Here is a 25,254-nt window from a genome sequence, read left to right as displayed (position 1 = left end):
CTGTTCCCCGTAGTCTGCACCTGGGATTGGACCGTGGGTTCTTTGAAATGTGCCGCCGGCCTGTGGGGGGGCCATGACTATGCGCTTGGGACACTGAAGAGAGCGGGCTAGGCCAACCAAGGGACTTCATCGACCTAAGGCTTGGGGTGGAGGGGAGCTCCAAACTTTGAAACTGGCAACACTGTGCAATGGAAGACCTTGGAGCTGGCCAGGACCTTGACCCATCACCATGGCGGATCACTAGTGCTGCCAACCAGGTTTTGCCTGGTCCAGGTGCGTCCCCCTTGGATATGAGTCCACACTCAGGCCAGACCTTACTTCCGGGAGTGCTGCATTTCAAACTGTCCCAGTTCTCGATCTGCTGTGGGGACAGCCTTCAACCTAACTACTGTTGAACCCAGAGACTGCTTGTGCCCCTATTACCCTACAGTGCGCTGGCTCTAGGTGTAGCAGGTGTCTGATGCTTTTGGCTTCGTTGGCTCCTTCTGAACTGTTACCCCATCTGGTGGAGCACTCAATCAATCAATCAAATTCTTGTAGAGCATGCCTAATCACCTGTAAGGGTCTCAAAACGCCTGGTTGGGGGAGGATTATGAGTTCAGTTGTAGAGCCAGGTCTGGAGGTCCTTCCAGAATTGGGGTAGTGATGGTAACTGCCTGAGGTGTAGCGGAAGAGCACTGAGCCAGTTTGGCAGAGAGGAGGTGTCTAGTAGACGTCTGGAAGGTGAGGCGGTGCTTGAGGTATGCGGGTCAGATGTTGTGGAGGGCCTTGTAGGTGTACAGGAGAAGCTTGAAGATGATTCTTTTGTTGATCGGGAGCCAGTGGAGGTCTCTCAGGTGACCAGAGATGTGGCTGCAGTGGAGAGTGTCCAGGATGGGTCTGGCCGAGGCTTTCTGGATTCTCTGTAGTTTCTTTTGCAATGTTTGGGTGGTGCCGGCATAGAGTGCATAACTGCAGTCTAATTTGCTGCTGACGAGCGCCTGGGTAACTGTTCTCCTGACCTCGAAACACAAGGATGAGACGGCATTGACTTTGCGGTTCGTTGAGAGTGAGGAGTCAAGGGTGATGCAGAGGTTGTGTGCATGGTCGGTGGGTTTGAGGGGTGTTCGAGACAGGAGGGCCACCAGGAGTCGTCCCAGGAAGAGGGGTTGGAACCCAGGATGAGGGCCTCTGTTTTGTCAGAGTTGAGTTTCAGGCAGCTGTCCTTCATCCAGGTAGCGACTACCTTCATTCTGTTGTGGAAGTTGTTGATGGCACCGTGGAGTATAGTGGAGAGGGTGCGATAGGAGACAGTGTTGAAGGTGGCAGAGATGTCCAGGAAGATGAGGGCTGTGGTTTCACCTCGGCCGAGGAGAATGTGGACATCATCCATTGCTGTGAGGAATGCGGACTTGCTGCTGTGGTTGCTTCTGAAGCCTGATTGGGAGGGGTCCACGGTGTGGTTGGTTTCAATGAATTTGGTGAATTGAGTGTTGATGTCCTTCTCAATGACCTTGGCTGGGAAAGGAGACAGTGAGATGGGTCTGGAGTTCTTGAAGGCCATCGGGTCGGCAGAGGGTTTCTTCAACAGTGGGTAGATTTCTGCGTGCTTCCAATCTTACGGGAAGGTGGCTGTCTTGATGGAGCAGGTGTTGGTGCGGCATAGTTCGGGGGCAATGGTGACGCTGGCTCAGTAGAAGACGTGGTGGGGACATGGGTCTGAGGGGGATTTCATCATCTTTAAGGTGTCGTCAGTGGAGAGAGTGGTCTAGATGAGCAGGGTTGGCTGGGAACTGGAGCCTTTGGGTGCGGTGGTTGGGTCTTGGATTGCAAAGCTGTCATAGATGTAGAAGATCTTGCGGTGGAAGAAGGTGGCTAGGTTGTCGCACAGGTCTTGGGAGGGGCAAATGTCTGTAGAGTCCATGCTGGGTTTGGTGAATTATTTGATCACAGTGAAGAGTTCTTTGCTGATGTGTGCATTGGCATTGATGCGTTCCTGAATGGCCCTATTCTTTGTGGTTCTACTGAGATGGTGGTTGTAGTGAAGGAGGTTTTGAAGGCTGCGCGGTCAGCCGGGGTCTTGTTGCTCCTCCATCTTCTCTCGAGCCATCTGCAGGTAACCTTGGACTCTTGGCGTAGGGGAGAACCAGCTGGCTTTCTTGGGAGGGTGCTTGTCGGAGGGTTTCCTGAGGGGGGCTAGTGTGCTGACGCAGTTGGAGATCCACTGGTGGAGGTTGTGTGCTAATGTGCTGGGGTCTGTGGTGGCTGGTGGTGGTATTTGTCAGAGGGTGGTGGCAAGTTGGTCTTCGGAGACCTTGTCCCAGCTTCTTTGTGGGTGGCAGTGGATGCGGTGGTGCTGGGTAGGTATGTGAAGGAAAAGTGGACGCAGTGGTGATCCATCCAGTGCAGTTCAGAGGTGTGGATGACGAGGATGACGCTGCTAGCGGAGAAGACGGGTTCGAGTGTGTGTCCTGCTGAGTGGGTTGGCGAAGTGACCAGTTGCTGGAGTCCCAGGGTGGCCAGGTTCTCCAGTAGGGAGGATGTGTTGTGGTCGTTGAGATTTTCCAGGTGGAAATTGAGGTCACCGAAGAGGATGTAGTCTGCTGAGGTGAGAGCGTGGTGTGTGATGAAGTAGTCTAAGGATTCGCTGAAGAGGGGAACGGGGCCCAGGGGGTGGTCTGTAGATGTGGGTGCCATGGAGGGTGGTATTCATGTTGGTCTGGATCTGGAAGTGGAGCTGCTCCATGCTGGAAGAGTGCTTTGGGGGGCCCTATCGGAGGATGGAGGAGGCTGAGCACGCAAAGTACTAGCCCTTGTCCCAAGACCCCTACCAGGGACCTACATTCTCCACTCCTGGGTTGCTTGGAGAACCCCATTCCGATGGCTTCTGACTCGGTGCCCAAACCAGGGATGGATTTGGCTGTATCACCACCTGCCCCTGATAAACTGGACAACATTTTCGGGGCACCAGGCAAGGCTGCCTGTTACACCCTTTGTTATTTGCCCTTACCATGGAACGCCCTTACCATGGAACTGTTGGCGGCATGTATGCACCGGCGAGGGGTGGAGTGGGGTATTCCGACAGTGGCTGGACACATACGATCTCATTGTATGCTAACCAGTTTCTGTTATATGTGCAGAATGCCATCTATTGCACAGATACTTACTGAGTTTGCAGGTTTTTCCGGCCTCTAGGTTAACTGGGATAAATTCAGTATTTTCCCCGCTCAAATGATCTTGTCTGTGCCTTTTGCTGCCCCCCCAACCACTGCCTGTCGTTCGAAGATACAAAATTCCGCTATCTTGGTATTCAGATTTATCTCTTACCGGTGGATCTGTTAGAAAGTAACCTTGGGAAAGCTACTCATGCTCTCTGGTCCCAGACAGCATTCTGAGAATCTCTGCCTCTATCACTGATTGGGAGGGTAGCTTTGGGAAGGATGGTGTTAATCTTCCTCTTCTCATTTCTCAATCCTTTTTTCAGCAACTTGATTCTTCTCTTGTGACCCTGTGGTGGGGTGCTGGTCACCACCATATTGCACTTACCATGTAGTGGCTGCAGGTGGAGGGGCTTGCTCTTCCTGATTTCAAATGCTATTACTTGGAGGCTCAGCTGCAATGGGTGGCCAAATGGCTGGCGGGCAGCTGCCTCCATGAGACGGGGCTGTGTCACAGGGACTTATGGAATGACCTGTTGCATTATGCTCCACCCCTCAACACAAATTATGGTTCTGCCTACGGCCTGCTTTGGGTGGCCATGGCATGTTTGGCCGGGGTGGGTAAACTGATGGTAGGATGCACCCCTTTTGCTCCTGCTATTTCTTTACTGGGCCTTCCAACCACCACAGGTCGCTTGCAGCTCAGTTATCTGCAGACTTGGCATGAGACTTGCAATCTCCACGATAGAAGGATCTCTTCCAGAATGGGGAAATGATGACCTTTGCTATCTTAGTGTTTGAGAGCGGCCTCCCGGCTGGGCAATTCATGACACATGAATGTACTACACATCTTTTACAGCAGTTGTTTCATGTCTGGGATGTGGTGCCATCCACACACAAAGTTTTCCAGCCTCTACGCATGGCAGGCTTGTGGGGCAAATTCATTAGATGGCTCTCCATAGGCTTCTGCAATGGCGGGACCAGATGCGTGTGGCACTCCGGAGAGCCTGAGAGATGCACCTTGCCTGTGCTTTCCGCTACTCTGATTAGTGTAAGATACTTGCTTACCGATCCAGGTAGTCCTGTGGGGCCACGTTCCAGTATAGGCAGTTTAAAATCCTTAACAGGGCCTATCTCACACCAGCTAGGTTCAGCATGACTTTTCCGAACTCCACCCTACTTGTCCACGATGTACACTGCTTGGGGAGGACCTAATTGATATGCTGTGGGCTTGCCCCTCTCTGCAACAGTACTGGGCCCAGATTTTCAATATTCAGACTACCACAACTGGCCTTGTCATTGCCGACTCCCCAACAGGCCTGCTTTTTGGCCTATTCCCTTGCCCACCTCTTGGCCGTCCCACTACTTGCTTCCAGGATCTAGCTCTCCTTTTAGCCAAGCACAAAGTCACTATAAAGTGACAACAGTCCTCTGTCCACTCCATTACCTCTTGGTCGCAGGGGTTCATTGTGTGGGGCTGTGCAGACAGTACACTGTTGCATAGAAAGGCATGGGCAGGTCTCCAGAATTATAACATATCACAGGCCTGGGTTTCTCTGCTGGAACAGTTTTAAATTAATTTTCAGGGATGACACTTGCCCTGATGAGGGCAGTTTGGGGATTTTCTCATCTAGAATTTGACCACTGGGTCTTAAGGGGGTCGGTTATATGGTTTGACATGTCGATGGTGTGGCTGTCCCCAAGCTCTCTGGGGAGTGTAGTACGGTGTGACCCTTATTTCTGTTCTTACTGCAGGCAGATACAGTGCTATAGGAAGTGACTTGTTGGCACCGGGGGGGGCTGAGAGGGGTGATAGGGCTAAGTTTAGACAGGAGGGGAAGGGGGTGGCTGTTGGACATTCTTATACCCAAAATGTGTAGGTTCTTACTTAGGGTCCACTCCGGCCAAGTCCTGGATGGTGCTTTGTATCACCCTGTTCTCAGGCTGTGATGTTTGTGGTTCCCCATACTGTGTATAATGCATGCAACTGCACACCAATAAAAAAAAATGTAAAAAAACTATTATGGAATAAAAACAGTTTAAGGCATATTATAAAAATAAAACTAAGTTATAAAAACTAGAAGTCTCTACTACCCTCTGGGCCACAGTTCTGACTCAACCCACTATCATAAAGACAGGTAGCACTGGAGTTTACAGACAATGTTACACAGTGTTATCTTTCAGAGCTAGAATAATGGAATTCTAGGATCTGGTTTTAGCAGTTGATATGAATTGCTAGTTTCCAGTCTGTCTACTGTCCCACCACCCAAAGCAACAGAAGGCCCCCCATCTCCAGCCAGTGCAACACCCTGGTTGTGTCTGGATATGATGAGGGGTGCACAGTCACCCAGTTACAGACTGCAAACCATGGCCCTCCAACTTGTCAGCAGCAACATCAGGGAAAGTGTTGTGCCCAGCATTACAGGATGTTGTGACTATTCCCCCATATTCTGAAAAAAACTAAAAGGGCACATAAAAAGAAAGGTTGAGCACACCCTGATCCCCAGGCCCATGTGAGAAAGGAGGGAAAAGGGTCTCTATATGATAACAAATTACGTATACTTTATAGCAAATTGTTGTATCCATTGGATGAGGTCACCAATGATGTCCTTTACTATGTCATGAGTGATGTAATATGTGAGGATATGAGCAGTATACGTTAGGGGTGGAAGTTCTAGTTAGCTCTGTAAAATATAACTTATGAATTTCAGCATTTTTTTCATTCTAAGCATTAGTTTTTATTTTATTTGAACTCTTGCCTATAATGTCACTTTATCGTTTGTTATTTTCTGTGAAATTCCAAGAGTTTTTCAAATGCAAACTAAGATCTTAGTATCTTACCTAACTATGATGTCACTTTAAGCTTTGTTTTTCAGCGATTTTCCATGTATTGAAAGTAAAGAAAGATCGTATTGCCATATCTAATAATGTTATTTTAACCTTTGTTTTTTTCAGTGAATTTTCTTTTTTTATCATGTTTACCCAACTCTTCCACTTAGCATAGCTTTTTACTGGGTGCAACATGGGGTTGGCCGCAGGGCCTGGCCTGTGTCGCAGTAGAAGGTCTACCCCCCAACAAGCACCCACTCCACACTTTCTTTGTTTATTTATTTTTGTAACTTGTTTTGTGGTACCACAGTACTCACACAGTATCGCAGCTGATGCGCCACCCATGACCGTGTAAGTTTCACTTATTGAAGTTTTAGAGGTCTCACTGTACCATACCTCCCATGGGAGTACAGACGCACTACAACTGAAAAACCATCCGGAGTACCGCCAGACTGCACAACCTTCACATTTTGCAGCTTGCATGGTCTCGCTGTACCAGGCCTTCCACGGCAGTCCACCACTACGACATAGTCCTGTATCAATGCTCCACAACATTTTACTTCATGTTGAGGCCAGCCAGTCAGATCACTTGGTCCAGAGGGACCAAAATACCTGTTGGGGAAAAAGATCTCTTTACTAATCAAATCGGTTTAGTTTTCTTAAATTTGCAGTACTGCAGGACTCCCACTGAAGTAACAGTCCATATATCACTATGAGTTTAACCCTTTAATGACTACCTCAAGTGGCTCCTTAACTGCAAATTTCTTCAAAATGGCTGACCAGATTTAGCCCAAATAACAAAACGTACAGTTTCTGACTGAAGTTCTAACTTTATGACAAATTTGGAGTCATTCTGTGAAACTGTTTTTTTGGTATTGCTTCCCAAAATTTCCTATAGAAATTAACATAGGAAAGCAACATTTTGGGACCTCTCTGTTTAGGGTCGAGCGCAAAGCGCTCTGTCCCTGGTGTAATCTCTGTATGGTCTTTTAACCACACCCATCAGTTTGGCTGGTTCGTGGGCTTGCCTTTTAAATTTAGTTTCATTTCATTAGTGAAAGGCATGCATACGTCATGCCTTACCCGGTGTTTAGCCCTCCTCGAGCACACCAGCCAACTACTGAAAACATACGAGGCTCAATTTTTTTCTGTATGGTTTCTGGACTACTTTTTCTTCTTATTTCGCAGGCAGTGCGATCTCACTGGAAAAGAGTCGAGCGCTTTGCATGACATCAACCCTGTTACATGGCTAATTGCACTGTTGCCGGTTACGTGGATAATTGCACTTTTGCCGGTTACGTAGATAATTGAACTTTAGCCAATACGTTTCACTGCGAGCGGACTACTGTTTTCTTTTGTGTGTCTTCAATCATGCTTCATGGTGGCCGTGGGCTCACATATGTGAAACTGTTTTACGTTGTAGTTTATGTGGCAAGAAAAGTCTGGTTAGGAGTTTGAAATGCGAATAGCTGTAACTTGAGCAAATGCAACACCCATTGCATTGCAAATGCTTGTTTCCTTGGTCCCTGCTTGATGGATCACCTCAAAACTTTCCAGGAAGTAGCTGAGGTGGATGAGCTTTTTTCGGACAGATGGATTAGTCACTGATTTAAAGTCTTCTGGAATAGTTATTTTTTTATTTCAGTCATTAGGGAGCACCACACACTGTGTCTCCAACCACTACAGTCATGAGGATGGACCGTGGCTTACGGCAAGTAAAGGAGACTGTGTGTCACACCTGAAAAATAAGCTTACTATCCCTCCTCACATGTTGTAAGGAGATTCTTAACATCTTTTTTCTACTTTGTATTAAGAGCGCTATTATCTCCCACACCTCCACTGCTTGGAGTATTTAACAAGAAGGAGACATCAGGAATTTAACTTGCCTGCTCCACCCTCCCACTTGTAAGATATTTTTGCATGGGGTGAAAAGGGTCTTGGGATAATTTTGAAATACCCACAAATTAATACCTGCCTTCTCTTTTCTGTTCTCTTGACGAACAGAGTCGGATCTATTAAAACTATTTTACCTCCTACATCTGCGAGACCAGCTATCAAACATCACATTTAATTTTCCTTCTATTACACTGAAGCTAAATGTCTGGAGTTGATTTAAACATAAAAGCCCTGTTTTCCACAAATCTGGTGTCAGAGTTTCTGCGCTACAACATGAGAACAAGACAGAAAATAGCTACAATTGTAGTAGCAGTTACGCCAGAGGAACAGTGCTTAATTTGAGCATGTGATTTCCGGTGCTCAAAACCTAACTGTACCTAAATGTCAACACTAGCACTTATGCTAGCACGCCACGTGGTAGTGCTGCTTGTCTAGTTTAGAGATGAGCACAACAACAGTTGTTTATTAATTCAATACACAAGACATTCTCATAGCTTTTGGGGCCTGAAATAGTCTGGATTGTCACACTTGCAGGAGTGTGCTTGTTAGTAGCAGTGCTGGGGCTGTCACTGGCAGTGTTAGCTGGGGCAACGGGTGGCGTACACTGCAGTGGCCTCCTGACATGAGCCCTGGCACTTATTATTTTAAAAACTAGGTACCGCAGAGGAAAGTTTGGCTGTCAAATCCATTAAAGAAGTAGAAAATGTGTGACCAACGTAAACAATTCCTGCCTGAAAGGTGTGGTGTGCAGACTGATCAAAATCCAAAATGACAAGGGATTTCAGAAGAGTATAAAGTCTCAATGCAGTGCTGGGACATACAGTCATTGTTAGACAAAGTTACAATTGTAATCTGCAGCAGTCACATTTTTGACTACATTCCCCATCCTCGCCCTGTCCAGGAAGTCTATGTAAGCCAAGATCAATGGCCTTATGTGGGCACTCTTCTTCGTAATCTGCAGTTCAGAAACATGGACATCAATTTGACATCTAGCAAACTCCTCTTGCATCTTGCAGTTCAGACATTTCAAAGCCACGTTTAAAATCATTCACAGGCTACTGCACTCTTGAGACCTCGAATAAAGAAAAAGCAAACTGAGTGCTGGCAGGCCCTACAATTAATTTACCAAAGCTCCTTCGATGGCGAACATGTAAATCAGTAAAACGATCAAACTCAAGCCAAATAAATTACCATCTATCACTCAGCACTGAATGTGATGATTGTTACCAACGACATAGATGAAGATCTTAGCTGGTAGAGAGACAGTCATTCCTCTTTCCCTCTAAACATTCACTCATCCATGTATCGGTTACAGCCTCCTTGGCCCCTTGTTCCAGCTTAGTTATCCAAATGCAAGTCGGCCTCTACGTTGCCCTCCCCTATTTCCTATTCGTGGTTTTCAACTTTAGTACACACAGGTCGTTGTATAACAGCTGAACGATACATACAATCGTACATTGCCAATACACTTTGTATAAACAACTTCAAATGTGAAAGAACATCCGCTGTAAAGAAAATTATGGCCTCATCAGCCTCTAGGACTTGATAGCACTTTTGCCTTTCCTCATGCATATATATTAAGTTCTGCAATTGTGCTATTTATGGCTTCAATTCATCTTTCTACATAGATAGTCTACAAGAAATGTTATACTTTAACACTAAAAAGCTAATCAATAATTTCTCCAAAGGGAGTTTAAGAAACTAGAGACTGCCAAACGAAAAACACAAATTCATGGGAACACCATTTTTCGCATGCAAAAATGAACGCCTTCCTTAAACCAGACAGTTTAATTTCTAAGAATAGAGTGAGAAAATGTCAGTCACCTTGCATGTGTAATCCTTCTCCAAAGCCCCGATGCTCTGGCCAGAGGACGGAGATACAGTAAAATACAAAGCAGTGCATCTAACATGATACCTCTCTGCTGTAACGAGAATAACCCGAGTTTAAAGCGCCTGCAGCAGACCAGTGTAAGCTCTTGGGGTAAACACAGGGACTCGAGTACCACACGGGCTCTGCTCTCTTACTCAATGAATGCTTAGGTCCTCCCTGTCTGTCTAACCAAAACAAGTTCTACTGATTTTCCCTCAGCACCACAGACTCCTGAAGGTTCACCTGACATTCTGTAATCTCAAGGTCCAACTCTTGCTGAGTCTTTCTGTAGCAGGAAAGGCAGACTAACCACCTCAGGCCAGGACGATGTGCTCCTGTGTCCCTCCTCACGAGTAGCAGACTTGTTGTGGGCTTTAGAAAGATCTATGTTCTTCATTGTTTATTATGTAAGCTTCACTTATGATGGGAAACTGATCTTCCCAATTTGTGCACCATTGCAGATTTTATGCTACGTGGCCCTGGATGTTATGTTTGGCACAAAGAAATCTATGGAACCACATGTGAATATGGGTATAACATCAGGAATTTTCAAGCTAAAAAAAAAAGTTTAAAAATAATTGAATCTGACTTGAGAAAAATGCAGTCATAGAGGATACAGTAAGGTTTTTTTCTTAGAACACCAGCAATTGTTTTTTAAACATATTTTCATAGTAATAGTAATTAGAACAAAACAGAGAAAGAAACAATTCAGCATTTGTAAACTCCTTGAGTATGAGGATACGGTCTGCTCTGTGTTCACGTTCATACAGCAAAATGTAATATGTGATGCATCCAAGAGATTCTATAGTTATATAATTTTGGCAGACAGTGTTTTCAGGATCTTAGCAGTTAGAGAAGTTGTTGTTGGTGTTCTATGGTGCCCCCGTGTCAAAATATAAACATCTCTATACTAGTAAATACAAGCGAATCTGACATGTTTTAGCTCTTCATGTAAGAAAGTTACTGATTAGTTCATTGACTACTCCTGAGTTAATGGGAGAGATCAAGACTGAGATTAAGGCTATCGCTTAGAGATTTCCATTGACATTTTGCTGACCAGACTAGTGGAGAAAAGAAATATGCAGGTGTGTCGGACGTAATTAGCCACGGTTGTGGGTAATAGGCAGGGCTACTAACAGACTTATTCTGAGGCCATGGTATTTTCCAGGTAAACATGAATTTGATGCACTTATCAGGGAATCCAACATCTGCTGCATAATTTGAAAATGTTAACAAAAATACACTTTGTTTCTTGCTCAAACAAATCAAGGGTTATTAAAATTGCTGCACGCAGGATCTAATCCCACACAACACTTTGAGGCAGTTACCTGGTCACTTTTAAGTGTTGCTTGGCTGAAATCGTGGATGTTTAGAGGTGCAATCCTAATCTGATGGATTTTAGTGGCCCGTGGAATAAGGGCTTTTTTGTTTGCAACAGAAACAATAACTACAAGCAAGGATACAACATTGAGGGCAATAAAAGGATAGAAGACGCACACCACATACAATGCTTCAAATTCACTACCAAATGCGCCAGCATGAAGAATGACCTCCCACCATGGATCTCCAGGAGAAAAGCACATCTGTGATCCTTGTACAAATTGTATACAGATGCTTGTATGCTGTATTTAAGTCCATTGGTTACTTATTCCTCACGATTCTTTGTCAGGAACCCATCATAATATACAGTGCAATCCAGATCTGTTATGGCCACACTTTCTAGTCATCCTGTTCTTCCTTCCATCACCACGTTAAGTCAAACAGCTGGGAAATTCAACAACTTCCTCAGGGTTCTTTAGTATTAAAATTCACTATACTAAGAATCGAAACTTCTGTGTTGTCTGTCTTGTAGAAAGTAGATATTTCAATAACAGTCAATCGGTATAATGGTCAATAACAAATTCTGGAATGGTCTCCCACCAAAAAGTGTTGAGAGCTCAGCACAGGTGCCAAGACTGCACGAATAAGGTGTACAGGTAAACAGCACTGATGTCCAACAAGCTGGCACTAACATTTCACATGTTTATGCATAGTTTGTGCTGCCACTTCCCATAAATATTAGGATACCACAGTACCACATAAATGGCAAAGAAAGCCTTTTGTCTCTGGTTACATGCTACTTTACGAGAGGTTTCAAGTGCTTTGACCCAACCTTTTTCTAGAATGAGCAAAGCAATAACAGATGCTGAATGGTTTAAACTGACACAATCACAAATATATCTTCTCTCATGATGAAGAGTATTCTGTTGGTGTTTAGATCCAACAGCCAATTCTACAATACCTCATCTAGAATATATACGTTTCCTCCGATATGGGCACTCAATGGAGATAAATCACTTAATTCCCCATGTCAACGTAAATTCAAGGTCACTGAGGAGCACCACTCGGCCACTACTAGCTCAGAGTAGATTGCAATACATTACTCGAAAACGTCCTTGACAAAATATTTGTTTTTGCGAAAAGATAGCCAGGATAACCCCTAAAATGTCCACACCAAAAACACAACCCACTTAAAACCCAAGAGAATGTGCTTTGTAATTGCTAAAGTCAAAGCTATTTAACTCAGACATAGAAACATAAGCAACAAGTTGTACCTCAGAACTGTACAGAAGTAAGAAAACATACCAAACTGTGTAAAAATGGTACAAAATTAAAGTACACATTGGTGTTATCAAGTACTGTGTCCACCAAACGGAATTAGACAAAGTAACTGTGAGAGCACAAACTCTCCAACTCACTCTGAAGATAGACTCATCAACGACCTCCTCGCCTGTACTCTGTAGAAAACAGATAAGTCAGCTAACATTTGCCTCACCTCTTGTCTTCTCAAACATTTGCAAAAGTATGCTCTAACCTTTTCAAAGATAATGGTAAATCAGAGCCGAAAAGTATGAAAGGCACACACACAGTAAATAATAACTGTAAAACCACGGATCACACCCACTAGCTAATTTTGTATTTAAATTCCACCCAATAAAAGAAGCTGACATTTTGAGCACAGTTAAAAAGTAGGGGTCCTGATCTGCACCCCCTAGCTCATGCCCAAAGAGAATGATCAGAAAGTGGAATATCACTCCAAGCTCGCTGGCCTGGAGGTTCATTTTGGAGTGTGCCTACGGGAGCAGAACTAAGTCTGATATGCAGATAGCTATTTGCGGTCTAAAGTGACACAGTAGGCACAAAGATGATTAACAGACATGCAGCTTCAAATAATTACAATTGGCTAAGATTAATTTTAGCATTCCACCCATCACTTTTTTGTTTTTCTAAGTGACACACCTTAAGAGAAACAGATATGCCCAAACGTGGGACCTACATTCTCTTACAACTGGAATCAAATTGCATGTAGCGCATTAGGCCCAAATAGGCCCAAGCCAGTCAGGGATTGCTTATATTCCTGTTCAGAGGGAGCATATCTGGGGGGTTCAGGTTGGACTGTTCCTATTGGAGAAGGAACAGGTCTGATTTGCACATAGGTAGTCTCAGTCTAATGTAGTTCAGTGGTAACAAAAGCTGCGAGTAATTATCAGTGGCTGAGTTTAATTCAAGCACTCTACCAATCACTTTTTCATTTTTGTAGATAACTGTAAGCCTAAGTTGAAGAAGGTCACACGTTTGCCTTCAACCCTCCTGTTTTGCTGACTTTGTTTTTGCTGGCTGTAAGATTCTGCATACTTTACCACTGCAAACTAGCGGTAAAGTGTTTGTGCTCTCCCCTGGAAACATGGTAAGATTGTCTCAAACCCGATTGGTATATTTTATTTACTTGTAAGTCCCTAGTAAGGTGGCACTACCTGTGCCCAGGGCATGTAAAGTTAATATTATTAATGGGCCTGCATCAATGATTGTGCCACTCACTTAAGAAGCACTTTAAACATGTCTCAGGCCTGCCATTGCAGCTTGTGTGAGCAGTTTCAAACTGCCATTTAGACTTGGCAAACTAAAATGTTTGCCAGTACCAAACCTTAATTTTAAATACATGCACGTCACCCCTTGGGTAGGCCCCGGAAAGCCCAGGGGGCAGGGTACAGTGTATTTAAAAAGTGGGACATGTACATCTTAATTTTACATGTCTTGACATTGAAAAACTCTTCAATTCATTTTTCACTATTGCGAGGCCTACCTCTCCCATACAGTAGCATTGGAGTTATCTTATTGTACGGAAAAAGCTGTAACTTTCAAATGGGAACAAGATATTCATTCATGTTTGGTGTCTTTGAATTGTAATGAATAATCCTAACTTATGGTGTCAGATTTTACATTACAATTTTGAAAATGCCACTTTTAGACATTTGTCATTTTCCTGCTTCAGCCATTTAGTGCCCGCAGCCTCTCTCTGGGTCACCTGCGGGGTGGGCTTTATGTATTCTTCATAGACAGCCACACACAATAGGAAGCTTAGGTGTGCCTAGAAGGGCCATCGCTGGCAGGACTGGAGGGGGGAGCTGAGCACAGCCCTACTTACACTTGAATAGGCTGTGTCCTGCCTCCACACAAAGGAATGCATACCCCTGTATTTAGTCTTGGGTCAGGGCAAGGAAGGCTTCAAAGGTATGCCTCTAGAAATGTCTCTCCACCTCAGAGGGGCAACTGGGTATAAATACTGGACCTGAGACACCGACTTTTCAGTACATTTTCAGACCTGTGGAAACTCTGCCAGGAAGAAAGACTACTGCCCTGCTCTGCTGACCTGCTGCTATCTTGCCTGGGTGAGAAGGCCTACCCAGGCAGGAGGGCAGCAGGCACCAGGACTAGACCTGCATCTTTTGAACCCAGGGCCCCAAGGGCTAGTTGACTAGTCTCTCGACTAGAGCCTCAGGGACAGGAGGCTCCAACAACCTTGAACCCAGCACCCGGATTCTGCCATCTGTGAATCTAGCCTGACAAGTGGTGCCACCCGGTCCTCGACCCTTGGAAGTGGGCATAAGGTGCTCTGCCAGCTTCTGTGGATCCAGCAGAACCAACGCATCTCCTCTGCTGTGTGATGCAACCCCAAGCAGAACCGATGCATTGCTGCTGCGTGGAACAGTACTACCGCAAAGCCCCATATCACATCCAATCATTCAATCCCTCGTCAACGGCTGCGGACTCTGCACTGCAGCCTAGTTGCATCTCGGAACTGATGGATAGCTTTGGCTGCGTAACACATCTTTACCATGAATCCTCGCAACGCTTTGCAAATCAGGATTCAAGGTACTTTGTTCAGCGGGCCTACCTGGTCCCTGTGCCCAGCCCCCACACCATTGTAGTTGGTCTGAAATTGCGACTTTGTCAGGGTCAGGTGGGACCATCCATCCATAGTTGACGCTTTGTGCTTCTTTGAACTATTTTTACTGACATTTTTAACCCTGCATATCTACTGTTCTACTGATTCGATTTTTGTTGCTTTGGTCTTGTTTTATTTATTACAATAAACCCTATTTTTCTAACTTGGTGTGGAATCCTTTTTTGTGTGGTGTTTGTCACTTTATTATTGTTTGAAGTGTTGCACAAATACTTTACCCATTGTCTCACAGTTAAGTCTGACTACTCTTACCAAGCCACCAGAGAGTTTAGCACAGATTAATTTAGGGTTGGATTGTGCCTTACTCTGACAAGAACTGTGGTTGCTGCTTAACTAGGGCTCCCACATCAGCCCACTAACGACCACATTTCTTACAGTGATGTTCATGATAGCTATCCCTTCACCACAATTGCATTGTAAAATGAGTGATTGCAATCCAACTGCAAGAAATTGGTTACTTCGTAAACATTAATAACATTTGAAAACCTACTGATCACGATTTCTAAATATAGCTGAAACAAACAAAAATAAGCTGCAACAGTAACCTGCAAATGAATTAAAAAGTATCTCTGTGTTTGAGAAGCAGGATACCATAACCCAGGAAGACAAGCAAACTTTCAGGTTAGGGGGTGTTAGTCATTTAAACATGGTGAGCCCTCACAACCACGGAGCCCTCGCTAATGGTGAAGAGGTAGTCGTGTAGAGGTATTTGGGGTGTGGTCTAGGAATGTGGTGTACAACACCACAGGCACAAAGAGTTCACTCTGGGCCATTCATGCCTGCTTTTATCTGGCTAGCAGACAGGCCAACTGAGTGCTGGACCTCTGCATGAAAGCTGGGACAAACAAAGAATAAATGTTGGTGCACAAGTGAGTGTGTTTACTAGCAGGTCGCCACTCAGTTCACCTGCACTTTTAGCTGCAGTTTATTGGGCAGCCCTCCTCTCCCCTACTGTGAGAGACAGTGATGGCTTCTAGGAGCTGTGTCCGTTCTTCAGACTCCATGATCTGGCTGTGCGCTCCAAACAAGGGAAGGTTAGCTGTAACAATAATTCAGGCAATTGCACATTTAGCATCGCCTTCCTGTTTCTTCTCAGCCAATAAGAAATGGGCAGGTTCCGGCACCATATTATGGATGTACTGAAGCAGCAGGGTCTACACGTCTTGGTCCAAAGAGGCGTTTGGTATTCTGAAGAGACAATCTAGTTTATGTTACCAAGTTCTGGCAGCTGAGAAGCAGCCAATCGGACTCTCTTATGCAGTTTGATAATCCAGCCATCCAGACCGGAGCAGTGTTTCCTCATCAGAGTTTTCTGAGAAGGGTACCATGGCCACACTCTCGGAATTCACTGTAAACAAGCAGCTGGACATCTATAGCCTCCAGGCGCCTTCTCTGGGAAGGCCTCGTGTGTTCCATACTGACAGGCAACAGACAAGGAAAAAGGAACAGGGAAGGGATTTCTTTGTTTCACTCTGTGGGCAGCATCCATTCGCCATCCTTGCTATGTCACCAATTAAACGATTTTTGCAACCAGACAATATAACCCCAAAGCTAGTGATCCTAAACTATCTTCCAAATGCACACGTTCTGATGCTTATAATTATTCTTAAAAAACGTATGAAGATGTTTGGGACCATTACAAGCAACTAAGCCACTGAACTTCATTTTTAAGGAAGATTAGTACCCTGGACACAGCTAATTCACCTTATACCTAGATTGCAGAGAGGTCTCCTCGAGCTACTCGGTGGGGACACCAATGAATGACCTCCCCGGGCTCAGAGCCCACCACAGGGTGTCCCTGAGCGGCACCTGGTCTGCAGTTTGATGGGCTCCTCCGGCTCAAAGGCCCCACAGTTTTAGGGATAGAACAGCGGCTCAGATGATCCTGAACATTGCTCCCTACAGTCTATATGGGGCACATTTTTAAGAACACTAACTTCATCACATGAAGGACGTATTCCAAGCCCCAGCAGAGGGGGCAGTTGTTCAGTGATGTGATTTGGCAATAAAACACAACCTTCTACTCAGTTCATGGCCAAGGCCAGAAGCTACAACTATCTAAAACGGATTAAGAAGCGGACAAGTGAAATATGTTTCTCATCCTGGCATCTGTCTGATCCAGGCCAGTCTACTGCAATTAGCTGCACCGAGGAGCCTTACAAAAATATGGGACCAGTTCATTAAAATAGAAATGATTTACGGATGTAGTTACTCAATCCCACTTTTCAAACGGGTGTAACTTTTAACTGGCATAAGGAATAGTAATAAGTATGTGAATTACTAAAAACATTTAAATCTGTTTCCTGGTCCTAACTTTGCATATTTCACATACTGAGCAAAACACCCGTGAAGGAAATATGACACATTCTTAAAATAACTTCAGAAACATCCTTTTTTCTCTCCCTTGAAACTATGTTTCGCTCTCACGTCCTTTTTTTCCCGCCGCTCTTGTGAAAATTGTTGGTTCTTCCTCCAGCCCTTTCGGTCACAGTTATGTCTTTACCTTTCAGTTGTAACTTAATAGTGCAGATAAATACGAGAAATGCATTCACAAAGTTTGATAAAGAGCCAGAAAGTTGCACCGGTGTGCATATGAACAACATTTGAGTGGAATTGTCCTCCCACTTCTCTGACACACCATTCTCGACACACCCCAACTGGGAGAATTAAGAGAAACTAAGAGTACGTTTCCTCTGCAAGGTGCAACCTCCACCAGAATAATGTAATGCTACACAAAGACCTCAATTGGAACATTGCTTTTGTAAATCGAACGCTCGGCCTTATTACAAAATCTATAGCATCTTGCAGCTCGACTGACATTGAAAAAAAGCACTGGTATACACGTGCCAAAGGATGAAACACGTCAGTAGATACCAATGGTGGAAAGAAGGCCATTTGGTGCTCTGTGAATTTGATACCAGATTTTCAGAGGAAAGTCCCAAAATACCTCTGTTTACGGCTTAAAAGGGATTGGCCCAAAAGATCCCTGCGGTCAAATGGACATTGAAAAGTGATGCAACACCAGTGCTTAATTTGTGCTTGTTATTTCCGGTGCTGAGCACCGGCACTTGTTTTTGAGGGCCGAGGCTTATTCTTCTGTCTCAAGCATGTGCTGCAGGCAAAATACACATATGGGAAAGACGGAAGAAGAGAAAAACAAAAAAGTGTCAGAAAGGGGAAAAGCAGAAAGCTGCAAGAGTGAGCTGAAGGGGCAGGGAGTGGCTTTATATGGATTGAAGAGGCCCGAGGTGGCTTCAGAATTACGCTGCCTCAGTATTCCGTGCTCGCACGTTTAATTGCAGGAGTCGCGTGTTTAAGAGGAGAGCTTTGGGCACCGGCACCTTTTTATTTACAAATTAAGCACTGTGCAACTCAAAGCCAAGCCAGCTACAGGGGGACTTGCAAGATGCTGAGGCGCCCTTTACCCGTTCCAGACAGACTGCACACAGGACATGGATGTCTCGGGTTATTCTTGAAGACCCCAGCTTCCCAGTTAGATTCTTGTCAGGATCTCTCGTCATCAGTCGGAAGACAGAAGGATAGAAAACGGTGCGTTATGTATGCACGCCGGTAGGCTCGCAGTACGTCCAGTAAACCACTTAAGGCGTACTGTGGAATAACTGGATAGCATTGAGTGCTACTGAACTGGGTCATAGTAACATTCGTAACTTACAGCGCTTAGAGACAGCAGAAGTGGAGTGCGAAGCACTACAAACTTATCATCATAGCATGGAGGAGCGTCAATAAATGCAGAATAATATAGTGTGACATAACGCTAGGGTGCCAAATACCAGTCCTCTGGGTGTCAGCCCCTCCTAGACACTGGGAGAGCTCTGTAAAGGCGCACGCGGATGCCCGGAAGGCCCCGGCATTGTGTACTTTTTGGGCGTGGAGTGCAGGCATGAGAAAGCAAACATTGTGGCTGTCAAACACTCAGTGGAGGGCGTGAAATAAAGGAAGACTGGGGGCGAGGGACCAATGAAGTCTCGGGCTCCCAGAGACCATGAGTGAGTGAGTGGCCGCGCAGAACCCCTGTCGGAATTAATCAAACCCTCTTTGTGGTCGGAGGGAAGAGCACAGCGTTTTGCGGCATGGATCTTTCTGAAGGTGACAGGGCTCTGCACTCCACAACACAAGATGGGCAGAGACTGCCAGAACATAGCACAGGTCCTTCAGAGAGTCAGGGCATAACACGTGGAAGCGTAGGCCCTTCCGAGACTGTCATCAGCGCATAACACTTGGCAGCACAGGACCTTCAGAGACTGTCAGAGCATAACACTTGGCAGCACAGGACCTTCAGATACTGTCAGAGCATAACACATGGCAGCTTAGGTCCTTCAGAGACTGTCAGAGCATAACACATGGCAGCTTAGGTCCTTCAGAGACTGTCAGAGCATAACACAAGGCAGCTTGGGTCCTTCAGAGACTGTCAGAGTATAACACATGGCAGCACAGGTCCTTCAGAGACTGTCAGAGCATTACACATGGCAGCTTAGGTCCTTCAGAGACTGTCAGAGCATTACACATGGCAGCTTAGGTCCTTCAGAGACTGTCACAGCATAACACAAGGTAGCATATGTCCTTTAGAGACTGTCAGAGTATAACAAAAGTCAGCATATGCCCTTCAGAGACTGTCAGAGCATAGCATATGGCACCATAGGCCCCTCAGAGACTGCCACCAAAGCTCGTTGCAAACTAAACCCTTAACAGAATAACACATTACACAGAAGTCTCTTTAGAGACTGTCAAGGAATACTACATAGCACCATATGCTCTTCATACACTGTCAAAGCCCAGCAGGGAAGCACAGGTCCTTCAGAGACTAACATAAGCATAACACACGCCAGCACAGGCCTTCCAGAGCAAACTATATGGTAGTATAGCCCCTTCAAAGACTATCAGGGCATAGCACATGGCGGCATAGGCACTTCAGTGACTGTCAGAGCACAACACAAGGCAGCCTAGACCATTCAGCGGATTACCCATGGCAGCAAGCCCCTTTAAAGACTGTCAGGGGATAAAATGTGGCAGCAAAGACCCTTCGGAGACTGTCAGAGCATAACACGGCTGTGCCCTTTTAATCTCTCGTCAAGGCACCTGCTCCGAGAGAAGTGGAAACCAAACAATTTGTCTCTCTGCATTTCCAGCATACTGCAAAGATCGAATTGGATCTGCGCAGTGGCTACTGCTTTTCAAAAATATCCCTGAGTGTTAACGCCTTTCGCAACTAGGATTAGCACGTTTGGCAGCAAACTCCAGATTTCTATACAAGCTTCACCAACAGCTCTTGATAACTTGGTGACAGACAACCGTACTTCTATCTTCTAATGTCCTGATGAGGTCCATAAGTATACAGAGCCGAAACGCGTCTACCCATTGAGGAGTATTGTCCTATTTGAGAATGGCACATATGAAAAGGGATTGATCTGCATCGAATCAGCACGGATAAAGAATATTTCCCATCTGCGGTTCCTACTATTACTACCTCGTCACGTGGACTGTGTTTGGTAAACTGGACTTACAGCCACTTCACGTATGCATAATACAGGAAGACTGAAGTGCGGTGGTTATTCCACTCCTTTTTATTCATTTTGTACGTTACAACTACTTTTTTGGTATATACATTTATTTGGATTATCAGTTGTGTGATATGTATGATTGTATTGTGTTTTGTTCCACATGTAAGAGTCAATGTGTGCCTCTATGGTGAAGGGTGGGACAGTGTGCGACAAATAACTGCAGAAAGAGGTTTTGACATTTTCTCCAGTGATCAATTGATGTTTTCACTGTTGCTGTAATAATAGATATAGCTTTCTCTATTGTATGGCATTTCATATTGTTTTTGTTTTAGAGCATAACACGTCAGCAAAAGCCCTTCAGAGAATGTCCGAGCATAGGCCCTTCAAGACATAAAGCAGCATCGGCCCTTCACAGACTGGCAGAGCATAACACATGGCAGCATAGGCCTTTAAAGTGTCATTACACAAATGGCAGCACGGGTCCTTCAGAGACCCAAAACATAACACACATCAGCATAGGCCTTTCAGAAATTGTCAAAGAATAGCATATGCGTAGCCCCTCCAGGGACTGTCAAGGCATAGCACATGGTGGCACAGGCCCTTCAGAGACTGCCAGAGCATAACCCAAGGAAGAAAGGCCCATCAGAGACTGTCAGAGCATAACCCAAGGAAGAAAGGCCCATCAGAGACTGTCAGAGCATAACACGGGGCAGCATAGGCCCTTCACAGACGGTGAGAGAATAAAGCATGGCAGCATAGGCCCTTCACATACAATGAAGAGCATAAAGCTCATGACGGGACAGACCCTTCAGAGACTGGCAGAGCATAACACAAGGCAGCACAGTCCCATTAGAGACTATCAAAGCACAACTCATGGCACAGTGGGCCCTTCAGAACCTGTCAGATCACAGCTCTTCATTGCGTAAGCCCTTCAGAGACGCATAGAGCACAGCACGTGGCAGTTTAGGCCTCTCAGAGACTGCCAGAGCAAACCTCTTTAAAGCATAGGCCTCTCAAGGACTTTCGGGGCATAGCTCTTTATAGCATAGGCCCTTCAGAGACTTCCAGAGCATAGGCATGGCCACTGGCAATATGTAATTGTGAGGCCACAGCATTTTTCGTATGCCACATTTGGCAAACAATCCATCATCTGCTGTATAATCTGCAGATTTTAAAAAAAAAATTCTAGCTCAAACGGTTTAAAAGTTACTAAAAACGCTGCACTGTGCTGCCGTGCAGTGGAAGGCCCTTTGAAAAGGTTCACTGATCACCTTTCTGTTGCTTATTGCTACATTTGGGTGTTAAACTAGTAGTAATGATGTGAAATCTTTACCCAGACAGTGTTAACACGTGTAGAAATGTTAAGATAAAATAAAAGTATCGCAAAATGTGCCACATTACGATGCATAATTTGACTTTACTTGCTGAATAATTTACTCAAAGCTGTCTCATAATGTGGCTCTCTCCTGCCGCATAATTCTAGTGGCCCTGACCATAGGCCCTGCGGAGACTCCCAGCGCAGGCAAAGCTCTGCTCAGTGGGAGCACTATATGCAGAATTATAAAGCAGCGGATGACCCAACGTGATAAGAGGACAAATTACCGCTTAAAAGGTGTACTCCTTTTAAAACAATATTGCTTTGAAGGACAGCGTCCTTCTTTTAAATGCATCGGCTCTATCCTTACAGTCATTTCAGTTCATCCGGCCCTTGGCAAACAAAGGCATTGAGGGTTTGAAGGGTCAGCGCCTCCTCCAGATCCGTGACAGCTGCTCTTCGGTCTTGAACATTATTTTAACTCAGCAGAAGATGAACACAGTGTCCTTCGTCTTCCAAGAAATGCAACAACAGACAAAGCGAGAGCGCAGTTAAAACATCACTGCCTCTTCTAAGTTTTCGCTACATTCTTAACTTAGACTGTATGTGCGAGCGGCGCCGAGCTTTGGGTACATTCATGTCGGTGACACGATGTTTTGTTAAACAGAGGAACTAGTCTGTGTAGGGAGACATTAAACGTTTCCTTTAAAGAAGCGCGTATAGTCGCTTTAGGTCTTAAAGTGGGACTCTCGCGGGCGGCCCTGGGGCACCTGCACAGATCCCCCCACCCCTCCTGCCTAAGTACCAGCACCTTCAAACCACAGCGCTACACAGCCGGCAGCGAACAGCGCCCGCTGAGTGAGGCACCTGCGCTCATCCGAGTGCGGGACGGTGCCACCGTCCTAGGGAGCTCACTCCTGCAGACTCCCTCCCTGCAAACAGCAGCCAACCGAGAAGTACCGGTGCCCACTTACCCTGGCGGCGGGGGGGCGCTCGCGTTTCTAGACATGGCGCTTCTCCGTAAAGTGCCCGCAGCAGTCAGTGCGTCCGGCCTCAGTCCGCAGGGAAGCAGCACTGCGTTACCAGCTCTGAATGACTGTCACACACAGAGCCTGGGGCAGGGCACGCTGTGCACACTGATTGCATCAGGCTTACTCATTGGCGGCTTTAGTTTAATTTAAAGCCCCGCGCTCAGTGGTGATTCACTCCCAGCACACGCTAAGTGCACGACAGGGACGTCACACCGGGGTACTACACTGCTGCTTGTGACCCCGGCCACGTATCCCGACTCAATGACCGTCTATTGAAATAAGACGTCCTTTAACTTTCAGTAGCTGTTGGTAATCGCCGTTTAGGTCTGGCCTAAAGTGTGCCATCGGCCCCAGATAATCAAAGAAAAATCAATACCTCCATACATACATGCAGGGGCTTTGCATCATCACTTTAAATCCATTAGTTAACTGTCATTCGTATTTTGTTTCCAGCATACAGCATGGAGCAATGTGTCAGCCCACCTCATCCAATTGTTGTTTTGCACTGTGAGGGACAGCATAACCCTATTACATGTATACATCCACGTAAAAGGAAGTGCGCGTCCGCGGGCGGCTCTCGCGGCCAGCGTCTGCAGCACGAGCTACACCTGTTCTAAGCGCAGTGCAAGAGTCAGGATTTACACTCAAGCACATTTCAGATCGCTCATGACACGAGTCAGGGCTGCCCTTTATCTCCCATGATATCTGCTTTAGTAATAGAGCCATTGGTGTGCAGTATTTGGAAACTGCACAGGCATTGGGGCTTGCGGCTTGCGGCTTGGTAGTCACTCCCTCATCATATCGCTATATGCGGATGATGTCATCCTATATTTTCAAAACCCAAACGAGAACCTGTCATCCATAATCTGAGATGTCATTTGTTTCTGGGAACACTCTGGCCTCTGCGTTAACTGGGCCAATTCCAAAATAATCCCACTTTCTGACCGTACTGAAAAAAAATCGCTGTTCAATATCAACTGCAGTGGAGCCATACAGGGTCAGATACCTGGGGATTTGGGTGACACGCGACTGACCTGATTAGAACCAATTTTGGGACAGCACTGGATAAATTACAAACACAAGTGGACAGGTTGCTGCTCCTGCCCTTCTCCATGATGGGCCCCATCACCCCGGTGAAAATGGAGGTAGTGCCGAAGTTCTTATTTCTATACGCCAATATTGCAGTTAGCTCCTGCAAAGTTTTTTCAGACAACTGCGCCACAGGGTGATATGGGTGAGTGGCAATATAGGATATGGTGGGAGATTCTTACTAAACCGCGGAGGAACTTTGGACCTGACTTCTACCTTTACTATCTAGTTACGTAGGCGCATTACTTGCGCTATTGAACCCCTGCTATACCCCTTGTTACACATGCCAGAGTAGAGTGGGCGCTTGCTAGGTCTAGTATTGTTATAGATAGGAAGTCCCTTTGGCCCAGTGGGGTGAGGGCGGATCAGGGTGTGGTGGCTTCTGGCAGGGAGGCTTTCATCCCCCTGCTGGATAATCCTTTGCTGTCCCGAACCTGTGAACATTCCATTAGAACTTTGCTATGAAGAGTTAACTTGATGAAGCTTGGTGATCTCTTTGAAAATGGCAGCTTCCTGTCCTTGGTCAGTTTCAAGGCTTGAGATGAGTCCACCCTGCCACTCTTAGCTTACCAAAGACTGAGGTCTGCTGTAAAGGCTGGCTTCATAGCGGCGGCACCTCCCACCTGGTCTCCCACCCGGATCCCACAAACTCAGACCACAGCAATTTTTGCTTTTGTGGAAGAATTGAGGCCGCAGTTTACTAGGCAATTTTCAACTTACAAGTGATCCTTGAACCGCCATTTTCAATTCTTCAAAGAGCTATTGCCCTTCTTTTCATGGGCCTCCAAAGCACTGTGCCCTACATTCAGTGCTGGCCAGCCTGCCCCAGGTGCCTTATCACCTTGGGGTATGTAACTATTCGTTTGCATTCAGGGCAAGCATCTGCTTCCAGCCCCAACCAGAAACCATTTGTTTGCATTCAGGGCAAGCGTCTGCTTCCAGCCCCAACCGGAACGAGCCTGTGCCCTCCTTGTCACGGCCCCAAGCACTGTGCCCTACATTCAGCGCTGGCCAGTCTGACCCAGGTGCCCTATCACCGGGTGACCTTTCACTTCCGGTGCATCCACTCAGTTCCTTCCGGGTAAGCATCTGCTTACAACCCAGCCGGGTGACCTTTCACTTCAGGCACCACCACACCTTCCTTTCGGGCAAGCGTCTGCTTCCAGCCCACCGGGTGACTATTCACTTCCGATATCACTATTCATTTCAATCAGGGCAAGCGTCAGCTTCCAGCCCAATAATGAACTGGTGTCCTGGGTGAACGTTTCCACCCTTCTTTGCCAG

The 25,254-nt window shown here is 45.9% G+C and overlaps 1 protein-coding gene across 2 annotated transcripts in view; it reads right to left on the bottom strand.

The window, feature by feature from the left end:
- Positions 1 to 25,254, bottom strand: part of TTC39A (tetratricopeptide repeat domain 39A) — a 553,301-nt gene that overhangs the window by 409,533 nt on the left and 118,514 nt on the right. Inside the window, exon 1 of one of the 2 annotated variants that reach the window (XM_069232686.1) lies at positions 22,825 to 22,943. The exons of the other annotated variant lie outside the window; for it this stretch is intronic. Coding sequence (XP_069088787.1) covers positions 22,825 to 22,859 — 35 coding nt within the window. The 5' untranslated portion in view covers positions 22,860 to 22,943. Of the gene's footprint in view, positions 1 to 22,824; positions 22,944 to 25,254 lie in introns of those variants that run through there. 2 annotated transcript variants of the gene reach the window in all.

This window comes from Pleurodeles waltl, chromosome 4_2 (assembly GCF_031143425.1).
Source record: "Pleurodeles waltl isolate 20211129_DDA chromosome 4_2, aPleWal1.hap1.20221129, whole genome shotgun sequence".
In the NCBI taxonomy this organism is placed as follows: domain Eukaryota; kingdom Metazoa; phylum Chordata; class Amphibia; order Caudata; family Salamandridae; genus Pleurodeles; species Pleurodeles waltl.
Note: the sequence above shows the minus strand (reverse complement) of the source record. Positions and strands in the feature narration are given on the sequence as shown.